Source organism: Pristiophorus japonicus, chromosome 2 (assembly GCF_044704955.1).
Source record: "Pristiophorus japonicus isolate sPriJap1 chromosome 2, sPriJap1.hap1, whole genome shotgun sequence".
NCBI classification, from domain to species: Eukaryota; Metazoa; Chordata; class Chondrichthyes; family Pristiophoridae; genus Pristiophorus; species Pristiophorus japonicus.
The window spans coordinates 113883223-113907676 of NC_091978.1; the positions used below are offsets into that span (position 1 = coordinate 113883223).

Here is a 24454-nt window from a genome sequence, read left to right on the forward strand (position 1 = left end):
TGGACCATTCCGGAGGCTACTTGCCATACTCCCCTAAGATTGTCGGTCAGTTCACTGTTGTGTGCTGCATGCTGCACAACTTAGCCATCATGAAGCAGCAGCAGCTGGTAGTAGAAGACCCACCTGAGGTGAGAGTGGCTAATGATGAGGAGGAAGACGAGGAAGCCAAGCACATACCTGAACCCGGAGCACGACAGCGGAGGAGGGCGGGCTGTCATGCCCCTTTAACGATTGCTCGAGCCTTGCGCCAGCAGCTCATCCGTGAACGCTTTGCTGCCTGAAGGCTCAGCGGCAACTATTCCAAATGGACCATGTTTACTGTTTGGATCTGTTCCGTAATGTGTTAATGGAACAAATAATGGAAATGATTCTTCTTTAGTTCAAAAAGTTGTGTTAATAATGGAACAAATAATGTAAATGATTCACTTATAATTTAAAATATATTTTATTCAAAAGTTTAACATTTGTTTGTACTTGCAAGAATATTTTTTATGAAAGTTATCAAACTTTAAAGTTTTCAGTTAAGATCACTTACAAACTTTTAAACTTGTAAATTTACATCACTTACAAAAAAACGTTTTTAATTTGAGAACAGTTACAACAGTAACAACAATAATAACAAATGCAGCAAAGAAGGGCTGCACCCATCTCTCCTCTACTTTATTCTAAGACCGCCTGCTACGCTTGGTCTTGGTGACTCCACCCCTGCCCGCAAGTGGTGGAGCAGCGTTTCTCAGGTTGGTACCAAGCTTATTCTTTCAAGCATCTCTGCTAATGTGAACTTCTTGATGGGGGGGGCGTGGATAGGCGGTAATGTGGAAGGCCTGGCTTGGGCCTCTTCAGAGGCTGGTCTGGGGATTGGAGTGGGAGTGGCAGTTGATTCCGTCAATGGCAGCGGGGTCTGGGCGTGTTCCCTTCCTCGTGCTCCGACAGCATCTCAACTACCTGCAACGTTCCCTCCCTTATGTTCACCGACAGTGTATCAGCTACCTGCGACATTCCATCCCTAATGTGCCCAGACAGTGTTTCCATTTCTCGTGAGTGTGTTGTTATGTATATAATGACTCAAAAGACGTTGCCGTAAACTCACAGGTGTAAACCTGGTCCACTCTATTCGCGCCCAAAGTGACTACAAGATATGGTACCAGCACTTATATACCAGGGCCCGCACACATACGCGTACAGCCCGATGACCTCCGACAGCGGTGCCCCCTGGTGCCTAGTGACCCCAAGCATCAATACATGACAACATCCCCCTTCAAGATCTTAGTATCATCTCTTTACAAATTAAGACTGTATGGGGCTTTCCGCTCACGATTTGATCATCTCCGTTCAACTCCAGTTCTGGGCAAGGGTTCTCAGTCAGTTAAGACTGGAGGCTGAGTAGCCGATCTGATGGGAGTGGTAATGACCATGTCAGAGGCTAAAAGTCCAGGTTCAGTAATGACAGCAAAGTCCTCTGATGAATGACCATTGGTTGGTTGGTCACTGGCGGCATCTTCCTCAAGCGGTTCCAGTTCATCCATGTTCTGCAATTTCACGATCAACATGTTTCCTGCCTGTTTACCCATTCTTAAGCACGACAATAAACACTCTGTTACCCTTCTTGGCTATGACAGTACCGGCGATCCACTTTGGACCTTGACCATAGTTCAATACTGAAATATCATGTGACACAGCAGCCCGATCATGATATAATTGCTGACTTTGACGTCTGTTTTCAACACGGTCATTCAGATCAGGATGAACAAGAGAGAGCTTGGTCTTGAGACTTCTCCATCAGTAGTTTAGCAGGGGAGACCCCGGCAAGCGTGTGAGGTCTTGTCCTGTAACTAAGCAATATGCATGACAAACGAGTCTGTAGTGAACCCTGAGTTACACATTTCATGCTCTGCTTGATCGTTTGAACTGCACGCTCTGCTTGACCATTAGAAGCAGGTTTGAATGGGGCTGACCTCATGTTTAATACCATTGAGTTTCATGAACTCTTGAAACTCCAGACTTGTGAAGCAAGATCCGTTGTCATTCACAACAATGTCAGGCAAACCATGAGTAGCAAACATGACATGAAGGCTCTCAATGGTAGCTGTGGACGTACTGGATGACATAATAATACACTCTATCCACTTTGAATATGCAACCACCACAACAAAAAACATCTTCCCCAGAAAAGGGCCCGCAAAATCGATGTGTGTCCTTGACCATGGTTTAGATGGTCAAGACCCAAGACTCAGTGGAGATTCCGCTGGTACTTAGCTGCATGCAAGTATTGCACTGATGCACACATGATTCCAGATCAGAGTACATTCCAGGCCACCAAACATGAGCCCTGGTAATGGCTTTCATCATGACAATGCCAGGATGAGTGCTATGTAGTTCACATACAAATTTTTCTCTGCCTTTCTTGGGCATAACAACACGATTGCCCCACAGTAGACAATCTGACTGAAGGAACAGTGCATCTTTGCGACGGTTGTAAGGTTTGGTCTCATCACACAACTCCATAGTATTGCAGACCAATCACCACTGAGGACGCAACGTTTTACAACCGATAAAATAGGGTCATGGCTGGTCAAGATCCTAACTTGTTGAGCAGTGACGGGTACTTCACTCTCAAAAGCCTCCATTACTAACAGTAGATCTGCAGGCTGATGTGTCTCCATATCTGGTGTGGGCAAAGGCAGACGACTCAGTGCATCGGCACAATTCTCAGTGCCTGGTCTGTGACGAATAACATAATCATAGGCACTCAGCGTTAACACCCACCTCTGAATGCAGGACGATGCATTGGTAGTGATACCTTTGTTTTCCGAAAACAATGAAATGAGTGGCATGTGAACCGTTTCAAGTTCAAAGCGAAGACCAAACAGGTACTGATGCATTTTTTTTTACCTCATACACACAGGCCAAAGCTTCTTTTTCTACCATACTGTAAGCTCTTTCCGCTTTTGACAAACTTCTCAAAGCATATGCAACAGGTTGTAGTTTACCTGACTCATTTGCTTGTTGGAGTACACAGCCAACCCCATATGATGAAGCATCACAGGCCAATACAAGACGCTTACACGGATCATAGTGAACCAGCAGCACGTTTGATCAGAGCAGATTCTTAGTTTTCTCAAAGGCTCTATCTTGCAATACACCCCAGATCCAGTTGTCACCTTTTCTGAGCAGCACGTGCAGTGGCTCTAGTAAAGTGCTCAATCCGGGTAAAAAAATTACCGAAGTAGTTGAGTAGCCCAAGGAATGAACGCAGCTCCGTCACATTCTGAGGCCTGGGTGCACTTTTGATGGCCTTGGTTTTCGAATCTGTAGGCCTGATGCTATCAGCAGCAATCTTCCTCCCCAAGAATTCAACTTCAGGTGCCATGAAGACACACTTTGAATGTTTCAGCCTGAGTCTCACTTTGTCCAGTCGATGTAGAACTTCCTCAAGGTTGTTCAGATGTTCAGCCGTGTCGCGACCTGTGACCAGAATGTCATCTTGAAAGACGACAGTTCTAGGGACGGACTTTAGTAGACTTTCCATATTCCTCTGAAATATGGCTGCAGCCGAACGAATTCCAAAAGGACACCTGTTGTAGACAAACAGTCCTTTATGGGTGTTGATGCAGGTAAGCTTCTTCGAAGTGTCGACAAGCTCCTGTGTCATATAGGCCGACGTCAGATCCAGTTTAGTGAACGACTTTCCACCAGCTAGCATGGCGAACAGGTCATCAGCTCTCGGTAACGGATGCTGATCCTGTTTCGAAAATCGGTTAATCATAACCTTGTAGTCTCTGCAAATCCTGACGGTGCCATCACTCTTCAACAGAGGAACAATAGGACAGCCCACTCGTTAAACTCGACCGGTGATATGACCCCTTCTCGTTGGAGTCTGTCCAGCTCATTTTCAACCTACTCCCTCATCATATAGGGAACAGACCGAGCTTTATGATAGACAGGCCTTGCATCAGAATCCAGATGAATCTGCACCTTGGCTCCCATAAAATTTCCAATGCCCGGTTCAAACAAAGAAGGAAACTTCTTCAACACTTGAACACACGAAGTGTCGTCCACCGATGACAACACTTTGATATCATTCCAATTCCACTTGATTTTCTCGAGCCAATTCCTGCCGAACAGTGTTGGACCATTGCCTGGGACGATCCATAACGGAAGATCATGAACCACACCATCATATGACACCTTGCCGACTGCACTGCCAATCACAGGTATGAGTTCCTTAGTGCAAGTACACAACTTGGCATTGACTGGACTCAGCTTAGGCTTCACCGCCTCAGTGTCCCACAGCTTGTCGAATGTCCTTTGGTTCATTATCGACTGACTCGCACCCATGTCCTGTTCCATCAATACTGGCACGCCATTCAGTTTCACATTAACCATTATCGGCTGGCTCTTTCCCAAGAACGAATACAGACCATACACTTCCTCTGGTGCATCCGGGCCAGTGCTAGATTGGTCATCATCACCAATGTGATGAGTGGCAGCACGCTTGCTCAGTTGTGGGCACATTCTCTGAAGATGCCCCACTTTGGAACAGCCGTTACAGATGTACTGCCTAAACTGACACTGATGAGGCCGATGACTGCCCCCACAACGACAACAGGGTGAAATAGGATTCGTACCAGTTGGCGGACTTTGAGCAGCTACAGGTTTCACATAAGCAGTCGAGTAGGCTCTGCCATAAGCAGCTCTGCCAGACGACGACACAATCTTGTTTACAGTACTTGCCTTGGAGCTCCGACTTTTCGATGATATCTGCCTCAAATTATCAACAGTCGTCATGCATGCCTGGGCAGTCGTGATGGCCTTGCTCAAATCAGCATCTCTGCAGCCAATAACTTCCGGAGAATCACATCATGGTTGATACCTATCACGAAGAAATCTTGCAGCATGTCTTCCAACGCGGTCCCGAACTTACACTCAGCAAGACGTCACAGGTCGACAACGAATCCCGACACATCCTGGCCCTCAGCATGAACATGTGTGTAGAAGCGTTAGCGTGATATGACGATCCCCTCGTTTGGCTTGAGATGGTCACGTACCAAAGCACACAAATCCTTGTATACTTTGTCCGTTGGACGTGCAGGCGAGAGCAGATTCTTCATGAGGCCATATATTCTTGAATCACAGTGAGGAAAACCGCCCGGCACCTAACTGCGTCATCGTCTCCCACCATGTTGTTGGCCACAAAATGCTGATCCAGGCGGTCGATAAAATCCGCCCAATCCTTGCCATCCCCGAATCTCTCCAGAATTCCAATAGTGCCCATTGTGCATGCGAAGGTTCTTAAGTTACCTCGTCCCCAAATGTTACGTATATAATGGCTCAAAAGACTTGTTCCTGTAAACTCACTCAGGTGTAAACCTGGTCCACTTTATTCGCGATCAAAGTGATTACAAGACATGGTACCATCACTTATATACCAGGGCCCGCGCATACAGCCCAATGACGTCCGACAGTGGCACCCCCTCATGCCTAGTGACCCCAAGCATCAGTACGTGACAGTTGTTACTTCTCCCGACAGTCCCGATACCTCACCACCCGCCCCACTGATGGTGTCCAGGAGTGATCGCGTAAGGTCGATACTCTCCCCACTCATTGCCATCATCTGAACCACATCTGTTAGATCCTGCACCTCAGGAGAGCGCTGTCGAGCTCTCATTCCTCTCCTCACTCTTGCATCCCACTGGGACCTGCAGCCTCGGACGGTAGGGCCCTAGGTGTGGCTTGCTGCACCCCACTGGAACCACCGCTTCGGACTGTGAAACCATGGAATGTCCCAACACACGTACCACTCAGGAAAGGGGCTGGCACTTCAATGGGCGGCACCAGCACCTCCTCCAGAGCGAGTACAACACTGGGGGCTTCATCCTCCCTCTCACCCCCATGCTCTTAGTCTGGAAGGTGGGATTGGAAGATGTTCTCCTCTTCAGGCTCGTCCACATCTGAACAATCTTCCGCATCGGCTTCAACCTCATCAGGGCTGGCCTCAAGTTCTGCAAAATATAACAGAACAGACAAATGGTTAGCAGCAGAGGAAGGTGCATGAGTAGGCTCACACAGCGCAGGCAGCAGGCTGATTTGAAGTACCACGATGAATGATCGCACACTGCATCAACCGAAGTGTAACTGACGGAGACATCCCCATGAACCGAAGCATGGCTAGCCTGCGCAGTACTTAACTTAGCAAAGCCAGAATGTAGAATTTGCAGGACTTGCCCTCTCCCTTGTGTGTGGGCCCAGCTTATGCAGTACTGATTACTTTTTTTTCCAGGCAGGACTTATTAAAGCAGCGACACTCTCGTCCAATGGTGTCAGTGGGTGCAGATTTACCGGGCCTCCTCCTGTTCGAGTTCTCTCTCTTTTGTTGTGTGCCACCTTCCTCTGCAAAAATGAAAATATAACTTTTTAGAGAAGGTGTCTTTCTGCTGGATGGGACATATAGATGGTCACATTTACAATTGCAATTCAAGTGAATAAATGAACATATTACTGTCATGTATTCAACCAGCATTGTAACCCATGTATAAGCTGACCGAAGTTGTACACTGTGAGAACACTGACCACTAGGTGGGAGACACTCCTAACCTGGACCTTCAGGTATAAAAGGGGAAGCTCCACCCACCTTCATCACTTGAGTGCTAAGGAATAAAGGACAGGTCACAGACTGACCTCTCAAGCATGGGCCTCGTGTGCATTTATACTGTGTAGTAAGGACGTATCAATGGCGACAAGAAACTGGGATTTAAACCACGCGAGCATGGCCACTAGCAGAACAGACGAGAGGTACAGTGTTAAGGAATGGTTGGGACAGAGATTCAACATTGTTAAAGCAGCACACAGTTCTCCAGGCAGACAAGGACAGTCAGGCATGCCCCAACATGTAGTCGAACCCAGAGGGGGAGTTTGACAGACAATTGCAAGTTGAACAGCGATTCACGCCATTGCAAGGGACAATGCGGCCAGTAATGGGGCCATCAACACCTGTTAATGGTGCACTCAAGGACAATAACAGGGGCAGTCAGGGACGATCGACTGGCAAGGGACCTTTTGTTTCAAACCACAACTCATGCTGGAGGCGTGGAGGCATACATTCAGCCGGAGTTTGCAGAGATGAGCAAAATACCTGCAGAAATTGCAGAAATGGACACTGGGGGAAATCGCTGGAAGCTGAAGTTCAGCGAGTTCATGTGGAGCACGTATACAGTTCATACACCAGGACACCACCGATAATGATGAAAGTGCTCCTCAATGGATCCCAATATCAATGGAGTTAGACACGGGTGCCAGCCAGTCCCTGATGGGTATCAAACAGTTCGAAAAGTTGTGGGCATCCAAGGCCAGGAGGCCAAAATTATCGCCGATTGACGCACAGCTATGGACTTACACAAATCAGATCATTCCAGTGCTAGGCAGCGCCACGGTAGTCGTGACCCACAAAGATTCGGAGAACAGGTTGCCACTCTGGATTGTCCCAGGGGACGGTCCCGCACGACTGGGGAGGAGTTGGCTTGCTGTCATGAACTGGAAATGGGGCGATGTTAATGCAATTTCCTTTGTGGAGCAAGTATCATGCTCACAGGTCCTGGACAAATTTGACTCATTATTTCAACCCGGCATTGGCACTTTCATGGGGGCCAAGGTAGTGATTCACATAAACCCGGACGCCAGACCAGTACACCACAAGGCCAGAGCGGTGCCGTACGTGATGCGGGAAAAGATAGAAGGCGAATTGGACCGCCTGTTGAGGGAAGGCATCATCTCGCCAGTCGAATTCAGTGACTGGGCGAGCCCGATTGTGCCGGTGCTCAAGGCGGATGGGTCGGTCAGGATATGTGGCGATTACAAGGCCACCATCAATCGGGTGTCACTCCAAGACCAGTACCCGCTACCGACAGCGGAGGACCTCTGCGACGCTATGCGGTGGCAGACTTTTTTCAAAATTGGACCTGACCTCAGCTTACATGACCCAGGAGCTGGCGAGTGAGTCGAAGAAGCTGACCACCATCACGACACACAAGGGGTTGTTTGAGTACAACAGATATCCGTTCGGGATTCGCTCAGCCACCGCGATCTTCCAACGAAATATGGAAAGCCTCCTCAAGTCGATTCCAGGGACGGTGGTTTTTCAGGACGACATCCTCATTACGGGTTACGATACTGAAGAACACCTCCACAACCTGGAGGAGGTGCTACGCAGACTGGACCGGGTACGTCTGCGACTGAAAAAGGCGAAGTGTGTCTTCCTAGCTCCAGAGGTAGAATTCCTGGGGATGAGGGTAGCAGCAGACGGGATCAGCCCTACTGTATCCAAGACGGAAGTGATCCAGAGAGCACCCAGACCCCGTAACACGATGGAGCTGCGTTCGTTCCTGGAGCTCCTGAACTATTTTGGTAACTTTTTCTTCCCAAATTGAGCACGCTGCTAGAGCCGCTACACGTGCTCCTACGCAAAGGTCGCGAATGGGTCTAGGGGGACAGCCAGGAAAGGGCTTTTAATAGAGCACGCAATTTGTTATGTTCCAACAATCTGTTAACGCTATATGACCCATGTAAGAAACTTGTGTTAACGTGCGATGCGTCGTCCTATGGTGTCGGGTGTGTGTTGCAGCATGTCAATGCCAAGGGTCAGTTACAGCCGGTAGCTTATGCCTCCAGGAGTCTGTCCCAGGCAGAAAGAGGCTACGGGATGGTAGAAAAGGAGGCACTCGCATGTGTATATGCGGTAAAGAAAATGCACCAGTACCTGTTTGGCAGGAAATTTGAGCTGGAGACAACAAGTCCATAAATGCAAACGCATCGGCCCGCATACAGAGGTGGGCACTCACGTTAGCTGCCTATGACTACACAATTCGGCACAGACCGGGCACCGAAAACTGCGCCGATGCACTCAGCAGGCTCCCACTAGCCACCACTGAGGGGGCTACCGAGCATGGTGCTGAGATGGTCATGGCTGTTGAAGCTTTCGGAAGCGAAGGCTCACCTGTGACAGCCCGTCAGATTAAAGTCTGGACAAATAGAGACCCGCTATTGTCTCGTCAAGAAATGTGTCCTGAATGGGGACTGGGCAGCCACGTACAGGGCATGCTATGAGAAATTTAAACCATTTCACAGGCGCAGGGATGAACTCTCGCTTCAGGCCGATTACCTACTGTGGGGAAACCGCGTCGTCATGCCCCAGATGGGCAGAGAGGTGTTCATCAGAGAACTCCACAATGGGCACCTGGGCATTGTCACGATGAAGGCAATTGCCAGGTCACACGTTTGGTGGCCAGGGATAGACGCAGATCTGGAACTTTGTGTTCGCAGGTGCAACACGTGTGCCCAGCTGGGCCATGCGCCCAGTGAAGCCCCCCTTAGCCCCTGGCCATGGCCCGCCAAGCCTTGGTCACGCATCCATGTGGACTACGCAGGTCCTTTCATGGGGAAAATGTTTTTGGTTGTAGTAGACGCCTACTCCAAATGGATCGAGTGTGACATTTTAAATTCAAGCACATCCTCTGTCACGGTAGAAAGTCTACGGGCAATGTTCGCCGCCCACGGTCTACCGGCCATCTTGGTCAGCGACAATGGCCCGTGCTTCACAAGCACTGAATTCCAGGACTTCATGGCAGGCAATGGAATTAACCATGTTAGAATGGCACCGTTCAAGCCGGCCTCAAACGGCCAGGCAGAACGAGCAGTGCAGATAATCAAACGGGATGCTCAGATTCCAAGGGGATTCCCTACAAACCTGCTTATCACGTCTCCTGTTGGCCTATAGATCCCGACCACACTCGCTCACAGGGGTTCCACCCGCAGAGCTACTAATGAAAAGGACGCTCAAAACCCGATTATCCCTTATACACCCCACCATGAAAGAAATTGTCGAGAGCAGGCGCCAGTCACAATATCACTACCATGACAGGAATGCGAGGGCACGATGTATTGATGTAAATTATCCTGTTTTTGTCCTCAACTACGCTGCAGGGCCCAAATGGCTCGCAGGCACTGTGGTTGCCAAAGAGGGAAATAGGATTCTGGTAGTTAAACTTAGCAATGGACAAATCTGCCGCAAACATGTGGATCAAACAAAAAGGAGGTTCAGCAACCCCATAGAAGAAGCAGAGGAAGAACACGATATAGAGTTCACTCCACCACAGGTGACCGAACACCGGAACCAAAGGGAGGAGAGCCCAATCACTGTGGGCAGTCCGGACAGGCCTGAGGCACCGCAAACAGCAGACACTCAGACCAGCGCCCAACAACCGGAGCCCCAACTCGGGCGCTCTACAAGGGAGCGTAAACTACCAGAGAGACTCAACCTGTGATCCCAATAAGACTTTGGGCGGGGGGAGGTGATGTCATATATTCAACCAGCATTGTAACCCATGTATAAACTGACCTAAGTTGTACACCGTGAGAACACTGACCACTAGGTGGGAGACACTCCTAACCTGGACCTTCAGGTATAAAAGGGGAAGCTCCACCCACCTTCATCACTTGAGTGCTAAGGAATAAAGGACAGGTCACAGACTGACCTCTCAAGCATGGGCCTCGTGTGCATTTATACTGTGTAGTAAGGACGTATCAATTACTTACACTAACTATTTGACCAAGGTCCTGCCACTTCTTTTTTGCACTGCCCTCCAGACCTCGGGGTGGTCACCATTGCACAATAATCTTGTGCAAGCTGGTTGCAGCGTTTCTTCATTTCTTGTGGTAAAACTTTATGTTATGGGACCTCTGGTGGTGTCCAGCTCATGCCATCTGCCCTTAATTACAGTAACCAGTGCCTCCACTTCCTCTTGTGAGAAATTCCTGGGGCTAGGTTTTCCATTATTTTTGCATGCGTACCGTCCACTTAACGTCTATTTTAACGCTAAAATGAGGTGTAACCCATATATCGCCCAATTAGCCACAAAATGGAAAGTAACGCCCATTGCTTGCTCACTTATCGGCGAGCATTACTTTCAGCATGTACATAATGCCGATTAAAAAAAAATAATACCGCCCGCCCACTTTTTGCGGGCGGAAAGGTCAGAATGGGCGACACCAACGCCCATAATATCTCCCAGCGTTACTTTCGGCACGTAATTAATGCCGAGATTTAATAATATCGCCCGGCCACTGTTTTTTGTCGTAAAAATCACATTTGCCGAAACTAACGCCCAGAAAATCGGCCATCCTTACTTTCGGCACCTCGTACACATCTCGCCAACATTATCGCTCGCCGAAAAAAACGCTGTGAAAAAGTTAAACTGACCGGAACTAATCACAGCGGTATGGACATTTTCTAAATCGCAGGTCTCGCATCATTTAAAAGGCTGCTCTGCTTCAACTTCGGGGGAGTTTGGATGTTCTCTGGAGGTCTTTTAAGGTGATGTGAACATCTGAACAAACATCTTATCATACTGTGGACAATTGGAATTTACTTTAGGCGTCTTAGTGTGGACATTTATTGTTTGTGAACAATCAATGTAATACTGATAGCTATTGGAATGGGGCCTGTCATTTCTCAGCCTCTCTTGATGAACACGCACATGCTGCAGACTCAAGATGGCAGAAGGTACATTTGACAGCATTATGTGCTCAATGTAAGACGTGCCACATGGAAGAGGAGGACCAGACGTTACACCCCTCCGCACTTACAGGGAGAAGCAGTCTTACCTCAACTTGTCCGACGCCACCTGCCTTAGGAGACTGCGCTTCCACAAGGAGGTTATCAGTGAGATATGCCAGCTCATCAGGGGAGATCTGCAGCCTGCCAGCACCATCAGGACCACACTGTCCGTCAAGGTCAAGGTCACCGTGACACTTTCATTCTACGCATCGGGTTCCTTTCAGGCCTCAGCTGGCGGCATTTGCGCTATATCTCAGCATGCCACACATTGCTGCATTAGACAAGTCACTGAAGCCTTTTTACGCACGCAGAAAGGATTTTATCACTTCCCTATCATCAGGGAGGCTTAGACTGAGAGGACTTTTGCATTCTACCAATTGCTAACTTCCCCAAGGTGCAGGGAGCAATAGACTGTACGCACATCGCGATGCGGGCACCTTTTCAGGATGCAGAGGTTTTTAGGAACCGCAAGGGATTCCATTCCCTGAATGTGCAACTCGTTATCGACCACCAGCAAATTATTATGGCAGTGAATGCTAAATTTCCGAGCAGCAACCATGATGCTCACATCCTGCATAAGAGCGTTGTATCTGACACGTTTACCAGTCAGCCACAAGGTCAATGCTGGGTACTTGGTGACAAAGGATATGGCCTTGCCACCTGGCTGATGACTGCCCCCTGCATGACACCCACACCAAAGCCGAGGAGCGATACGACGAGAGCCACAGATCCACTCGCAACGTCGTCGAGAATACCATTGGAGTGCTTAAGCAGCGCTTTAGATGCCTGGACCACTCAGGAGGTGAGCTCCAATACCACCCTGAGCAGGTAGCTCAATTCATGGTGATGTGCTCCATGCTGCACAACTTGGCTATCAGGAGGGGACAAGAATTGCCAGGAGGGGACAAGAATTGCCAGAAGGGTCTGACGGTCCACCTCAGGAGAGAGAGGAAGAGGAGGACAAGGAGGTGGACATTGACCTCGGGCTAGACAATCAGGCTGACAATGAAACCATGCCCCCGGCCCCCTGTAGACCGCAGGAAAGGGCCCATGGTGGTTACATAGCTGCAAGACTCTTATGTCAGCAGCTCATAAATGAGCACTTTGCTTGAAAGAACGTTGGTGGTATTTACAAAGCTGCAACACTGCTGGATGTGCATGTCCTACATCAATGGTGTGGATCACCTTGCTGACAGTTAAAGTTTAAGATGATTGAAATTAAGTATAATTATACCCTTTCATCTAGTGTGTAATGGTGCAGCTATCTGAGCCAATGCGCAACAAGGTTATTTTAAATAAAAAAACATTTAATCTGACCATTTGTCTGAAATCATAAGTATATCTGCAAAAAAACACCCCACCCCAGCCCACAACAAATTTATCACATTTACTTCATTACAATGGTTCCCATTTCCAGCAAAACAGAACATAAATGTAAACCAACAAGGTAGCCCCATCGCCCCTTGCCCCAACCCTCCCACCAAAATAGCAGCAGCAACCTAAAAATATGCCCCAGACAACACCTGCGGCCATGCACCTCACTTTCCTCCCCCCCCCCCCCCCCCCCCGCTTTTCTTCCCCACCTCTACTCCTTCCCCTTCTGACTCCAAGTCACCTGGCCGAGGAGTTCCTCGGGAGCTGCTTCATTGGGGGGGATGATGGCAGAACCACTGGTTGGACAGATACGGAAAAGGACGGTCCCAAGGTGGGAATGTGCTCCGAGCCAGAAGCAAGATGTTGCTCCTGGCTCTCGTGTCGTTGGCAATGGGGGTGCGGCACCTTGGGGTGCAGTTCCACGCACCGGGACCACTGGGAGCCCTCTGCCACCAGTGTTCCTGGCTATCGGCTCCAGGGCCTCATGTTCTATATTATTTGTTGGACAATAACTCGGTGCCAACTACGTTCTTGGTGCTTAGTAGACCTTTTGCTGCTAGCACACACTACATCCACACACGCTTTCAGTCCCTCTCTGCTCCCCCTCTCTGTCTCCTCTTCTCCGCATGTAATGATGACCCCTGACCACCTGAAACGCAGGAAACGAGCATTGCCATGCTGTTGCTATGGTCGGCGAAACTTTACAGCAGATGGTCAAAAAATTTTAACGCAAACGCCCATTTCAGATCACTTGCGATAACGCCCATTTTAAAAAATAGCAAGTTAGGGTTTTGGAAATGAGCGATAATCCAGCGATCTCAAAACCCATATTTACCGCCTAAGCTGGAAATAACGGCCATTTTTGACCAATTTGCACAAAAGTGGAAAATCTAGCCCCTGGTCCTTGAGCCGCATTGCATATTGCAACTCCGATTTTTTTTTCCCACTGAGAATTAAAGTTCTCACACAGTTCTCTCATACAACTGGCTCTTTAAAAATGGTTGACTACAGACCGGGAGGCGTACTGGCCATGCGCGGCCACAGCTGTCATGTAAAAAAAAAATTTTTCACGCATGCGCAAAAGTGGGGACATCCTTTTTTCAGCACAGTCATTAGGCTCTCTTTCCTCCCCACCCCCGAATCTGAAGGGCAGGCTGCGCGGCGCCAATTTCAAAAATTAGAAAGGGGAAACTTACAAGTTTTTTTTACCGTAGTCGAGCCCAAAAAAGAACGGGCAGAACTTTTGAAATACACCAAAAAACGGCATTGGTGAAAATTGAGCCCATAATCATGCACCTCTCCAGACTAATTTTAGTATAACTGGACTAATACATCATATAGCACAACAGTCTTTGGGATACTGTACCACTTCTAGTTGTTACACTAGACCCAACTTTATACTGCTACAATCTCGTACTACCTGTTTAGATTGGTCCCACGAGTGGTGATTTGATGCACACATTTTAAGATTGAGCAGTTTTGGGTTACAAAATTGATGCTGCATCCAAGTCAATATAGATATAGCAACAGTACAGGAGAAACTACCAATTTGTATTGAAGTATGAGGTAATTTTGTACTATGGAACTGCTGTCTTCAGCTGCTTAATTTGCAAGTGTCCAAGCTCATATCTTTCTCATACAGCGGGCAGACTAAAAAAACATTGATCTCCTTAGTCAGGGCTATATTAAATTTGGATTGGTGAAATGAAATGATACCTGACAAGCAATTTATATAATTGTAGACAAAGATAACTAAGACTTTTTTAATAGTCTCAATGAGAGTTCATTAAATGCTTTGCCAATGTCATGGACTGGTTTTATTGTCAGAACATGAAACATTACAAAGGATGTACAAGCATAGGAATCCAAAATGTCATGAATAGAAAATAAAACTAATTTTAAGAAGTAATATGATCTTGTCTGTGACTCTGGTGATATTGTTGTGGCCCTTGCACTATTTGGAGGAACACACAGCTGCTGCTCACTAGGTGTGTAGTAAACCTCCAAACAATACCACAGATACCATAACTATGAATCGCATGCTTGCCTAGTAAGCTAGTTAAGAATTTATTGCATGGTATTTAGGATGTGCAATGATTTGCAAACCACATTTATAATTGGGTTATCCACCTTTCAGTTTCAGGAAAAGGCCATACTTTTAAATCCATGTAAGCATTTGGAATTTATGTATGATTTATCATCTTCTGTTTCTGACACCTAGGATATCAGTCCAGTAACCGGAGTTCCAGAAATCCAAGTAAAAACACGTAAAGTGAGGATTTTTGTTCCAGCACGGAATACGATGCAGTCTGGTGCAAACAACACAAAGATTTGGAAAATGGAGTTTGACACTAGGGAACGCTGGGAAAATCCTTTAATGGGTTGGGCATCCACGTGAGTTTTATTTTTAATAAATATTACTTTCATATTGTTTAATTATGAATTCAGGTTAAATAAACTCAGGTTAAATTTCTTATCGGAGGTCAGTTTTCCTGATTAAAATGCTGTATGACCTTTTTGTAAACCGTGTATAAACATTGGTCTTGTGTGCAGAACTTGATGAAAATGACACTTATCTCTGCTTGTAGAAAACTAATCTGCCCTAAAAATCAATATTCTTTACCCAACTAAACTTCACTTGCCTACATAGCCTGGCAATTTACATTTAGTTAACAATTAACTTTCAGATCTTCATATGTTCAGATCTCTCATTCTCACAAGTACTTGGCTATTACCTGTGGGGAAAATTGGAACAGGCCAGTTGTCTACAAAAAAAAAAGTTGTAAACAACACAATCAAAAGCATAACTAATCAGCAACGACAAGTTGCATTTATATATTGCCTTTAAAGTAATACAATGTCCCATTGTGCTTCATTGGGGAGAGCGTGGACCAAACTGTAGGAGAAGAATTAGGAAAATTTAACCAAATGCATCGTCAAAAAGATGGATTTTGAGCAGGTCTTCACTCAGAGTTGTTAACCTGTGGAATTCCCTGCCGGAGAGAGTTGTTGATGCCAGTTCATTGAATATATTCAAGAGGGAGTTAGATATGACCCTTACGGCTAAAGGGATCAAGGGATATAGAGAGAAAGCAGGAAAGGGATACTGAGGGAATGATCAGCCATGATCTTATTGAACACCCTTTCCAGTGCAATCACATCTTTCCTGTAATGTGGTGACCAGCACTGCACACAGTGCTTCGTCACAACTTGTCGGATAGTCAATTTAGCAAAACCAAGTTGGTGAAGAATGATAATGGACAGAGGAGGCTGGTTGTGATCAGCATACATCTAGAAACTGGCCCCATATGTGTAATGTGTAAATGAGAGCCAAGGACAGATCTTGGGGTACTCCAGAGGTATGATTCAGAGGTATGAAGTGTAATGAAATCTCCAAGCATTGATGTTTTTAACTACACTTTCAAGTTCAAATTTTAGTTTAGAATATCTTTCCTCACTTGAATTTCTCCCAGCCATCTTTCGCTCACCTCCTTTTAGGTACTTCCCCAATTTTAATTTTTCATAATCCTTTAGTAAGCAAATTCAAGAGCTGCAAAACCCAGCTTCACTGCATCTCTAGAATATAAAGAGGGTTTCAAAATTGGAGGGGATTATTTAGCCTGTATTATTTACATTCACATGATTAAATAGATTCTTTAGGAACCAGTATATTCTAGAAAATGTTTAAAATAAATTAACTAGTGACTTTGTCAATGCCTCAGTTAATAGAGGCATGTAACAGTCGTACAGACCACAGGTCCCCAGGTTCAATCCCAACTTACACTGAACAAAGAGATCATAGAATCATAGAAATTTACAGCAGGGAAGGAGGCCATTTCAGCCCATCGTGTCGGCGCTGGCCGACCAAGAGCTATTCAGCCTAATCCCACTTTCCAGCACTTGGTCTGTAACCCTGTAGTTTACGGCACTTTACGTGCACATCCAAGCATTTTTAAATGTGGTGAGGGTTCCTGCCCCTACCATCCTTTCAGGCAGTGAGTTCCAGACCCCCTCCACCCTCTGGGTGAAGGAATTTCCCCTCATATCTCTTCTAAATCTCCCTTTAAATCTATGCCCCCTGGTTGTTGACCCACCAAGGGAAACAGGTCCTTCCTATCCACTCTATCCAGGCCCCTCATAATTTTATACACCTCAATCAGGTCTCCCCTTAGCCTCCTCTGTTCCAAAGAAAACAGACCCAGCATCTCTAATCTTTCTTCATATCCAAAATTCTCCAGTCCAGGTAACATTCTTGTAAATCTCCTCTGCACCCTTTCCAGTGCAATCACATCTTTCCTGTAATGTGGTGACGAGCACTGCACACAGTACTCTAGCTGCGGCCTAACCAGTATTTTATACAGTTCAAGCATAACGTCCTTCTTTGTATTCCATGCCTCGACTAATAAAGGCAAGTATTCCATATACCTTCTTAGCCACCTTCTAGAAACATAGAAAATAGGTGCAGGAGTAGGTCATTCGGCCCTTCGAGCCTGCACCGCCATTCAATAAGATCATGGCTGATCATTCCCTCAGTACCCCTTTCCTGCTTTCTCTCCATACCCCTTGATCCCCTTAGCCGTAAGGGTCATATCTAACTCCCTCTTGAATATATCCAATGAACTGGCATCAACAACTCTCTGCGGCAGGGAATTCCACAGGTTAACAACTCTCTGAGTGAAGAAGTTTCTCCTCATCTCAGTCCTAAATAGCCTACCCCTTATCCTAAGACTGTGTTCCCTGGTTCTGGACTTCCCCAACATCGGGAACATTCTACCCGCATCTAACCTGTCCTGTCCCGTCAGAATCTTATGTTTCTATGAGATCCCCTCTCATCCTTCTAAACTCCAAAGTATAAAGGCCCAGTTGATCCAGTCTCTCCTCATATGTCCGTCCTGTCATCCCGGGAATCAGTCTGGTGAACCTTCGCTGCACTCCCTCAATAGCAAGAACAACCTTCCTCAGATTAGGAGACCAAAACTGAACACAATATTCCAGGTGAGGCTTCACCAAGGCCCTGTACAACTGCAGTAAGACCTCCCTGCTCCTATACTCAAATCCCCTAGCTATGAAGGCCAACATACCATTTGCCTTCTTCACTGCCTGCTGTACCTGTATGCCAACTTTCAATGACTGCTGAACCATGACACCCAGGTCTCGTTGCACCTCCCCTTTTCCTAATCTGCTGCCATTCAGATAATCTATCTTCGTGTTTTTGCCTCCAATGTGGATAACCTCACATTTATCCACATTATACTGCATCTGCCATGCATTTGCCCACTAACCTAACCTGCCCAAGTCACCCTGCAGCCTCCTAGCGTTCTCCTCACAGCTCACACCACCACCCAGTTTAGTGTCTTGCAAACTTGGAGATATTACACTCAATTCTTTCATCCAAATCATTAATATATATTGTAAAGAGTTGGGATCCCAGCACCGAGCCCTGCGGCACTCCACTAGTCACTGCCTGTCATTCTGAAAAGGACCCGTTTATCCTGACTCTCTGCTTCCTGTCTACCAGCCAGTTCTCTATCCACGTCAGTATATTACCCCCAATACCGTGTGCTTTAATTTTGCACACCAATCTCTTGTGTGGGACCTTGTCAAAAGCCTTTTGAAAGTCCAAATACACCACATCCACTGGTTCTCCCTTGTCCACTCTACTAGTTACATCCTCAAAAAATTCCAGAAGATTTGTCAAGCATGATTTCCCTTTCATAAATCCATGCTGACTTGGACCAATCCTATCACTGCTTTCCAAATGCGCTGCTATTTCATCCTTAATGATTGACAGAACTGCAGAGCTTTCTGATACATTAGTTGTGGGATCACTTAGCTCTGTACATAAGCATGCTGCTTCTGCTGTTTAGCATGCATGTAGTCCTGTGTTGTGACTTCACCAAGTTGGCAACTCATTTTTAAGTACGCCTCGTGCTGCTCCTGGCATGCTCTTCTACACTCCTCATTGAACTGGTGTTGGTTCCCTAGCTTGATCGTAATAGTAGAATGAGGAACATGCCAGGCCAAGAAGTTAGATTGTGGCGGAATATAATTCTGCAGCTGCTGATGGCCCACAGCGCCTCGTGGATGCCCAGTTTTGAGCTGCTAGAACTGTTCTGAATCTATCTCATTTAACACGGTGGTAGTGCCACACAACACGGTGGAGGGTGCCCTCAGTGGGAAGCCAGGACTTCATCTCCACAAGGACTGTACGGTGGTAACTGCTACCAATGCTGTCATGGATAGATGCATCTGCACAATGTAGATCGGTGAGAACGAGATCAAGTAGGTTATTACCACGTGTTGGTTCTCTCACCACCTGCCACAAGCTCAAGCGGGCAGCTATGTCCTTCAGGACTCAACCAGCTCGGTCAATAGTTACTACCGAGCCATTCTTGGTGATGGACATTGAGGTCTCTCACCCAGAATACATTCTGTGCTCTTGCACAGTGCTTCTTCCAAGTGGTGCTCAACATGGAGGTGTACTGATTCATCAGTTGAGGGAGGGAGGGCGGTCGGTCGGTGGTAATCAGCAGGAGGTTTCCTTACCCATGTTTGACCTGATGCCATGAAACTTCATGAGGTCTGAAGTCAATGTTGAGGACTCCCAGGGCCACTCCCTCCTGACTGTATACCACCTTGGCAACTCGCCAAGGTTTCTGCGACAGCACCTCCTAAACCTGTGACCTCTACCACCTAGAAGGAGCAGCAGACACGTGGGAACACGACCTCCTCCAAGTTCCCCTCCAAGTCACACACCATTGTGACTTGTAAATATATTGCCATTCCTTCATCATCGCTGGGTCAAAATCCTGGAACTCACTCTCTAACAGCACTGTGGGAGTACCTTCACCACATGGTTCAAGAAGGTGACTCACCACCACCTTCTCTTTAAGGGCATTTAGGAATGGGCATTAAATGCTGGCCTTTCCAGCAACACCTACATCCCAGGAACGAATTTTTTAAAACAATGCCTCTGCTTCTGGTGATTCTGTCCTGTCAGTGGGACAGGATAGTGATGGAGGAGTCTGGGATGTTGGCTGGAAGGTATGATTCTCTGAGTATAACTGTGTCAGACTGTTACTTGACTAGTTGGGATAGCTCTCCCAATTTTGGCACATGTCCCTAAATGTTAGTGAGAGGGTTGACTCCTTTTCCGAATCCAATGCCTAGGTCGATGCCGGGTGGTCTGTCCAGTTTTATTCTTAATATAGAGTAGCAGTTTGGTACAACGGAGTGGCTTGCTAGGCCATTTCAGAGGGCAGTTAAGAGCTGTGGGTCACATATAGGACAGTAAAGGACATTAGTAAACCAGATGGGTTTTTACGACAATCCTGTAGTTAGATGGTCGTCATTGCTGATAACTAACTTTGTATTCCAGATTTATTTAATTAACTGAATTTAAATTCCCACGGGTGGGATTTAAATTCGTGTCTCTGGATCATTAGTCCAGGCCTCTGGATTACTCATCCAGTAACATAACCACTATGCTACCATTCACATTCTGCAGGAGTTTATACCTTTTCAGAACAGGAGAAATTTGGCCAAAATAATAGTTGGGCTAGAAATCAAGTTCTCGGCCATAATTGTATTTTTTCGCCCAATTATCGTTATGGCAATGCTATGGCTATGGGGCAGTAAATTCGAGATTCAATTTGCGCAGCGGTAAAAATCAGCGTTGCACAAGGATTCGTGGCGCAAACCACGATCCTCGCCAACTTTACTCTGCGGCTCGATACCGTTGCAAGTTGGGCTTAGGGAGGGAGGAAAAACACCAAAAAAAATATATATATATAAATAAATAAATAAAATAAAAATAATAAATTGCACAAAACTAAAAATAAAAAATCACAAAACATTCACAAGACACTTAATTAGCAAATCGCTGCAAAAGAATTAAAAAATAAAAACTTTAACTTACCTTTTTTGCAAGTCTTCATACTTCATACTTATTCAAAGCAAAATTCGGTCAGGCAGAGTCAACATGGATTTATGAAGGGGAAGTCATGTTTGACAAATTTGCTGGAGTTCTTTGAGGATGTAATGAACAGGGTGGATAAAGTGGATGTGGTGTATTTGGGCTTCCAGAAGGCATTTGTCAAGGTGCCACAAAAAAGGTTATGGGGTTGGGGGTAATATATTAGCATGGATAGAGGATTGGCTAACTAACAGAGAACAGAGAGTCTGGATAAATGGTTCATTCTCTGGTTGGCAACCAGTAACTAGTGGGATGTTGCAGGAATCAGTGCTGGGACCCCAACTATTTACAATCTATACTAACGACTTGGAAGAAGGGACTGAGTGTAACGTAGCCAAGTTTTCTGGCGATACAAAGATGAGAGGAAAAGCAATGTGTGAGGAGGACACAAAAAATCTGCAAAAGGACATAGACAGGCTAAGTGAGGGGGCAAAAATTTGGCAGATGGCGTATAATGTTGGAAAGTGTGAGGTCATGCATTTTGGCAGGAAAAAATCAAAGAGCAAGTTATTATTTAAATGGAGAAAGATTGCAAAGTGCTGCACTTCAGAGGGACCTGGGGGTACTTGTACATGAAACACAAAAGGATAGTATGCAGATTTAGCAAGTGATCAGGAAGGCCAATGGTATCTTGGCCTTTATTGCAAAGGGGATGGAGTACAAAAGTAGGGAAGTCTTGCTACAGCTATATAAGGTATTGGTGAGGCCACACCTGGAATACTGCGTGCAGTTTTGGTTTCCATATTTACGAAAGGATATACATGCTTTAGAGGCAGTTCAGAGAAGGTTCACTAGGTTGCTTCTGGGGATGAGGGGGTTGACTTATGAGGAAAGGTTGAGTAGGTTGGGCCTCTACTCATTGGAGTTCAGAAGAATGAGAGGTGATCTTATTGAAACGTATAGGATTATGAGGGGGATTGTCAAGATGGATGCAGAGAGGATGTTTCCACTGAAGGGGGAAGACTAGAATTAGAGGTCACGATCTTAGAATAAAGGGCCACCCATTTAAAACAGAGATGAGGAGAAATTTCTTCTCGGAGGGTTGTAAATCTGTGGAATTCGCTGCCTCAGAGAGTTGTGGAAGCTGGGACATTGAATAAATTTAAGACAGAAATACAGTTTCTTAAACGATAAGGGGTTATGGGGAGCGGGTGGGGAAGTGGAGCTGAGTCTATGATCAGATCAGCCATGATCTTATTGAATGGTGGAGCAGGCTCGAGGGGCCATATGGTCTACTCCTGTTCCTATTTCTTATGTTCTTACTGCTGATCCAAGGGCTACAACGCAGCTTTTTCCTTGGCAGTTTTTTTCATCCTAAATTACGGGTACGCTCAGAGCCAAGTTTTTGGCAAAAGCAATATTTCGAATCTTGCACAGCGGCGCTCCTCTCTCCAGCGGTATTTGAAAAGCGTCGGTGCAAGGCTTCCCGAATTTCCCGGTTCGCCATTTTTCTCGTTGAAATATCGCCGAAAAACTGGTCGCAAGGTTGCCGAATTTTTAGCCCGATATGTTTTAAGTTGGAAAGTGTTGTAAATAAATGATCGGTTTTTAAGAAACTGTATTTAGAAGTAAAATCGACTTGCTTACCTGGCATGATTCCCTGATGTTCTTCCTCAGATTGGGCACTGATTATCCAACTAGCAAGTTCCTGATTTTAGCCAAGTTATTAATGAATGTGATGAACAGCGATGAGGTTTCCCCATTCAGATAAAAAGAAGTCACTCTGAACTGAAGACATATTAATGTGTATTCCTGTCTGCTGGAACATAATTGACCATCTCAAAATTATAATTGTCCATTTTCGATAATATGAACCTTAAAAAAAATAAGTGATTTCTTGATGCAGGTAAGACTGCATTTATGCGTAGTTGATCTGAGAAAGTGGTGGTGGGCTTTCTCCTTAACCTGCTGCAGTCCTTGTGTTGAGGATCCTATCACATGGGGAATTCAAGAATATTAACCCAGCGATGTGAAGGAAAAGTGACATAGGTCCATGTCAGGATATTGCGTGACTTGGAGCTGATCATCCTTCTATGACATTGTTATTTTTGTCCTTCTGGGTGGAAGAGTTCTGTGTAATGGTGCATATTTTGTGTAGATTAAAGTGTTATATTTAGAAGCAGAGTTAGTAATAGAAGTTAGATTGTTGTACAAAGGTTATAATTATTTTTATTTCTTTCAGAGCTGATCCACTGTCAAACACAGTTTTGAGTTTTACCACCAAAGAGGACGCAATTGCCTTTGTGCAAAAGAATGGTATTTTGCTAATTTTTTTAAATCTGTGCATCGGGTTTGAAATTGCCTCTTAATCATGATCATAGGGGCCGAATTTGGTTAAGGCCTCCGCCTGCCCAAGTGCCGTCAATGGCCACCGAGATACCGGACGATACTTTGGGCGGGATATTCATCAACAAGGTCCCTCGAAGGCGGGCGGTAAATGAGGGACTTACGCTGCCAATCTGGGCAGCAGTCGGCGGGAGCTCCCATTCTCGGCGGCAAATGAGCTTGCCGCCCAAGTGCCGCCGAGGATGGAGTCGGTCCCACGGAGGGTCGAACAGCTGAAAATAAAAATACAGGAAAAAAATTGTAAAAATTATCGGATGACCTTCAGGGAACCCCATCCAGGTAAGTCGCTATGGGAAAAAAAAATGTTCACTCACCTTTTTTTCAGGATCTTCAGACTTACCGTCGGGGACAGGGCAGCCTCCAGCCAGCGGCCCACCCCTGTTCTGGCGTCAACTCCCGCCGACATGAATATGGGAGGTCAGTTGCACCACTTGGCCGTCCGCTGATGTCAGCAGGCGGTTCCCGGCGGCTCTCCCCTCCCGCCCGCTCCAGGCCACATCGAAAGTGGCACTGGGCGGATCTTGCATAGGAATGTCGGCGGCAGTCAGCGGCAGTGGACGGTAAGTTGATCAAATTCAGTCCCATAAAGTTTTACGTTGAACAGTTGGATTACCATATAATTTCTGCTGTAATTGGTAACAACATGGAAGGATCTTGAATATTTACCACATAGCTAATTTATCTAATTTTGTGTATTAGTGTTTCATAATCTTAATATTCAAAGGCTGTGAAGAAAAATAGAAATTGCTTTCAAAACTATATTAAATGAGTTGCCTGTGTAAAAATAGGTGTGTAGTACGAGCTCGTTGAGCCGCCTTATATAAACTTTGCTGATCGTAATTTGTGCTCTTATCTATAAAAGCAACAACCTGGTTGTAATTTGACTTTCGTATTTCTGCGTTTTACATAATTGTCTAAAATTCCAATCAGTGTTCATTTTTCAATGTCGTTGCCATCGCAGGAGTGATCATTTGTAGTTAATATAAAACAGGCACCTTTTGTGAACAGCATTCTAGTTAAATTCTTATTTCAAACTTCTGGTTGGATGTAAAAGTCCTCGACTAAGTATCCAGACCTTTCCAACCAAGAGATCATGCAGGTTGCTATATAAAGAAGAAAATGACATGCTCAGTTGGTAGCACACTCACCTC

The 24454-nt window shown here is 46.0% G+C and overlaps 1 protein-coding gene across 1 annotated transcript in view; it reads left to right on the top strand.

Annotated features, from left to right (window-relative positions):
* ndufs4 (NADH:ubiquinone oxidoreductase subunit S4) overlaps positions 1-24454 on the top strand; it is a 175447-nt gene that overhangs the window by 147084 nt on the left and 3909 nt on the right. Inside the window, exons 3-4 of the mRNA XM_070868709.1 lie at positions 15204-15376; positions 23140-23213. Coding sequence (XP_070724810.1) covers positions 15204-15376; positions 23140-23213 — 247 coding nt within the window. The remainder of the gene's footprint in view (positions 1-15203; positions 15377-23139; positions 23214-24454) is intronic.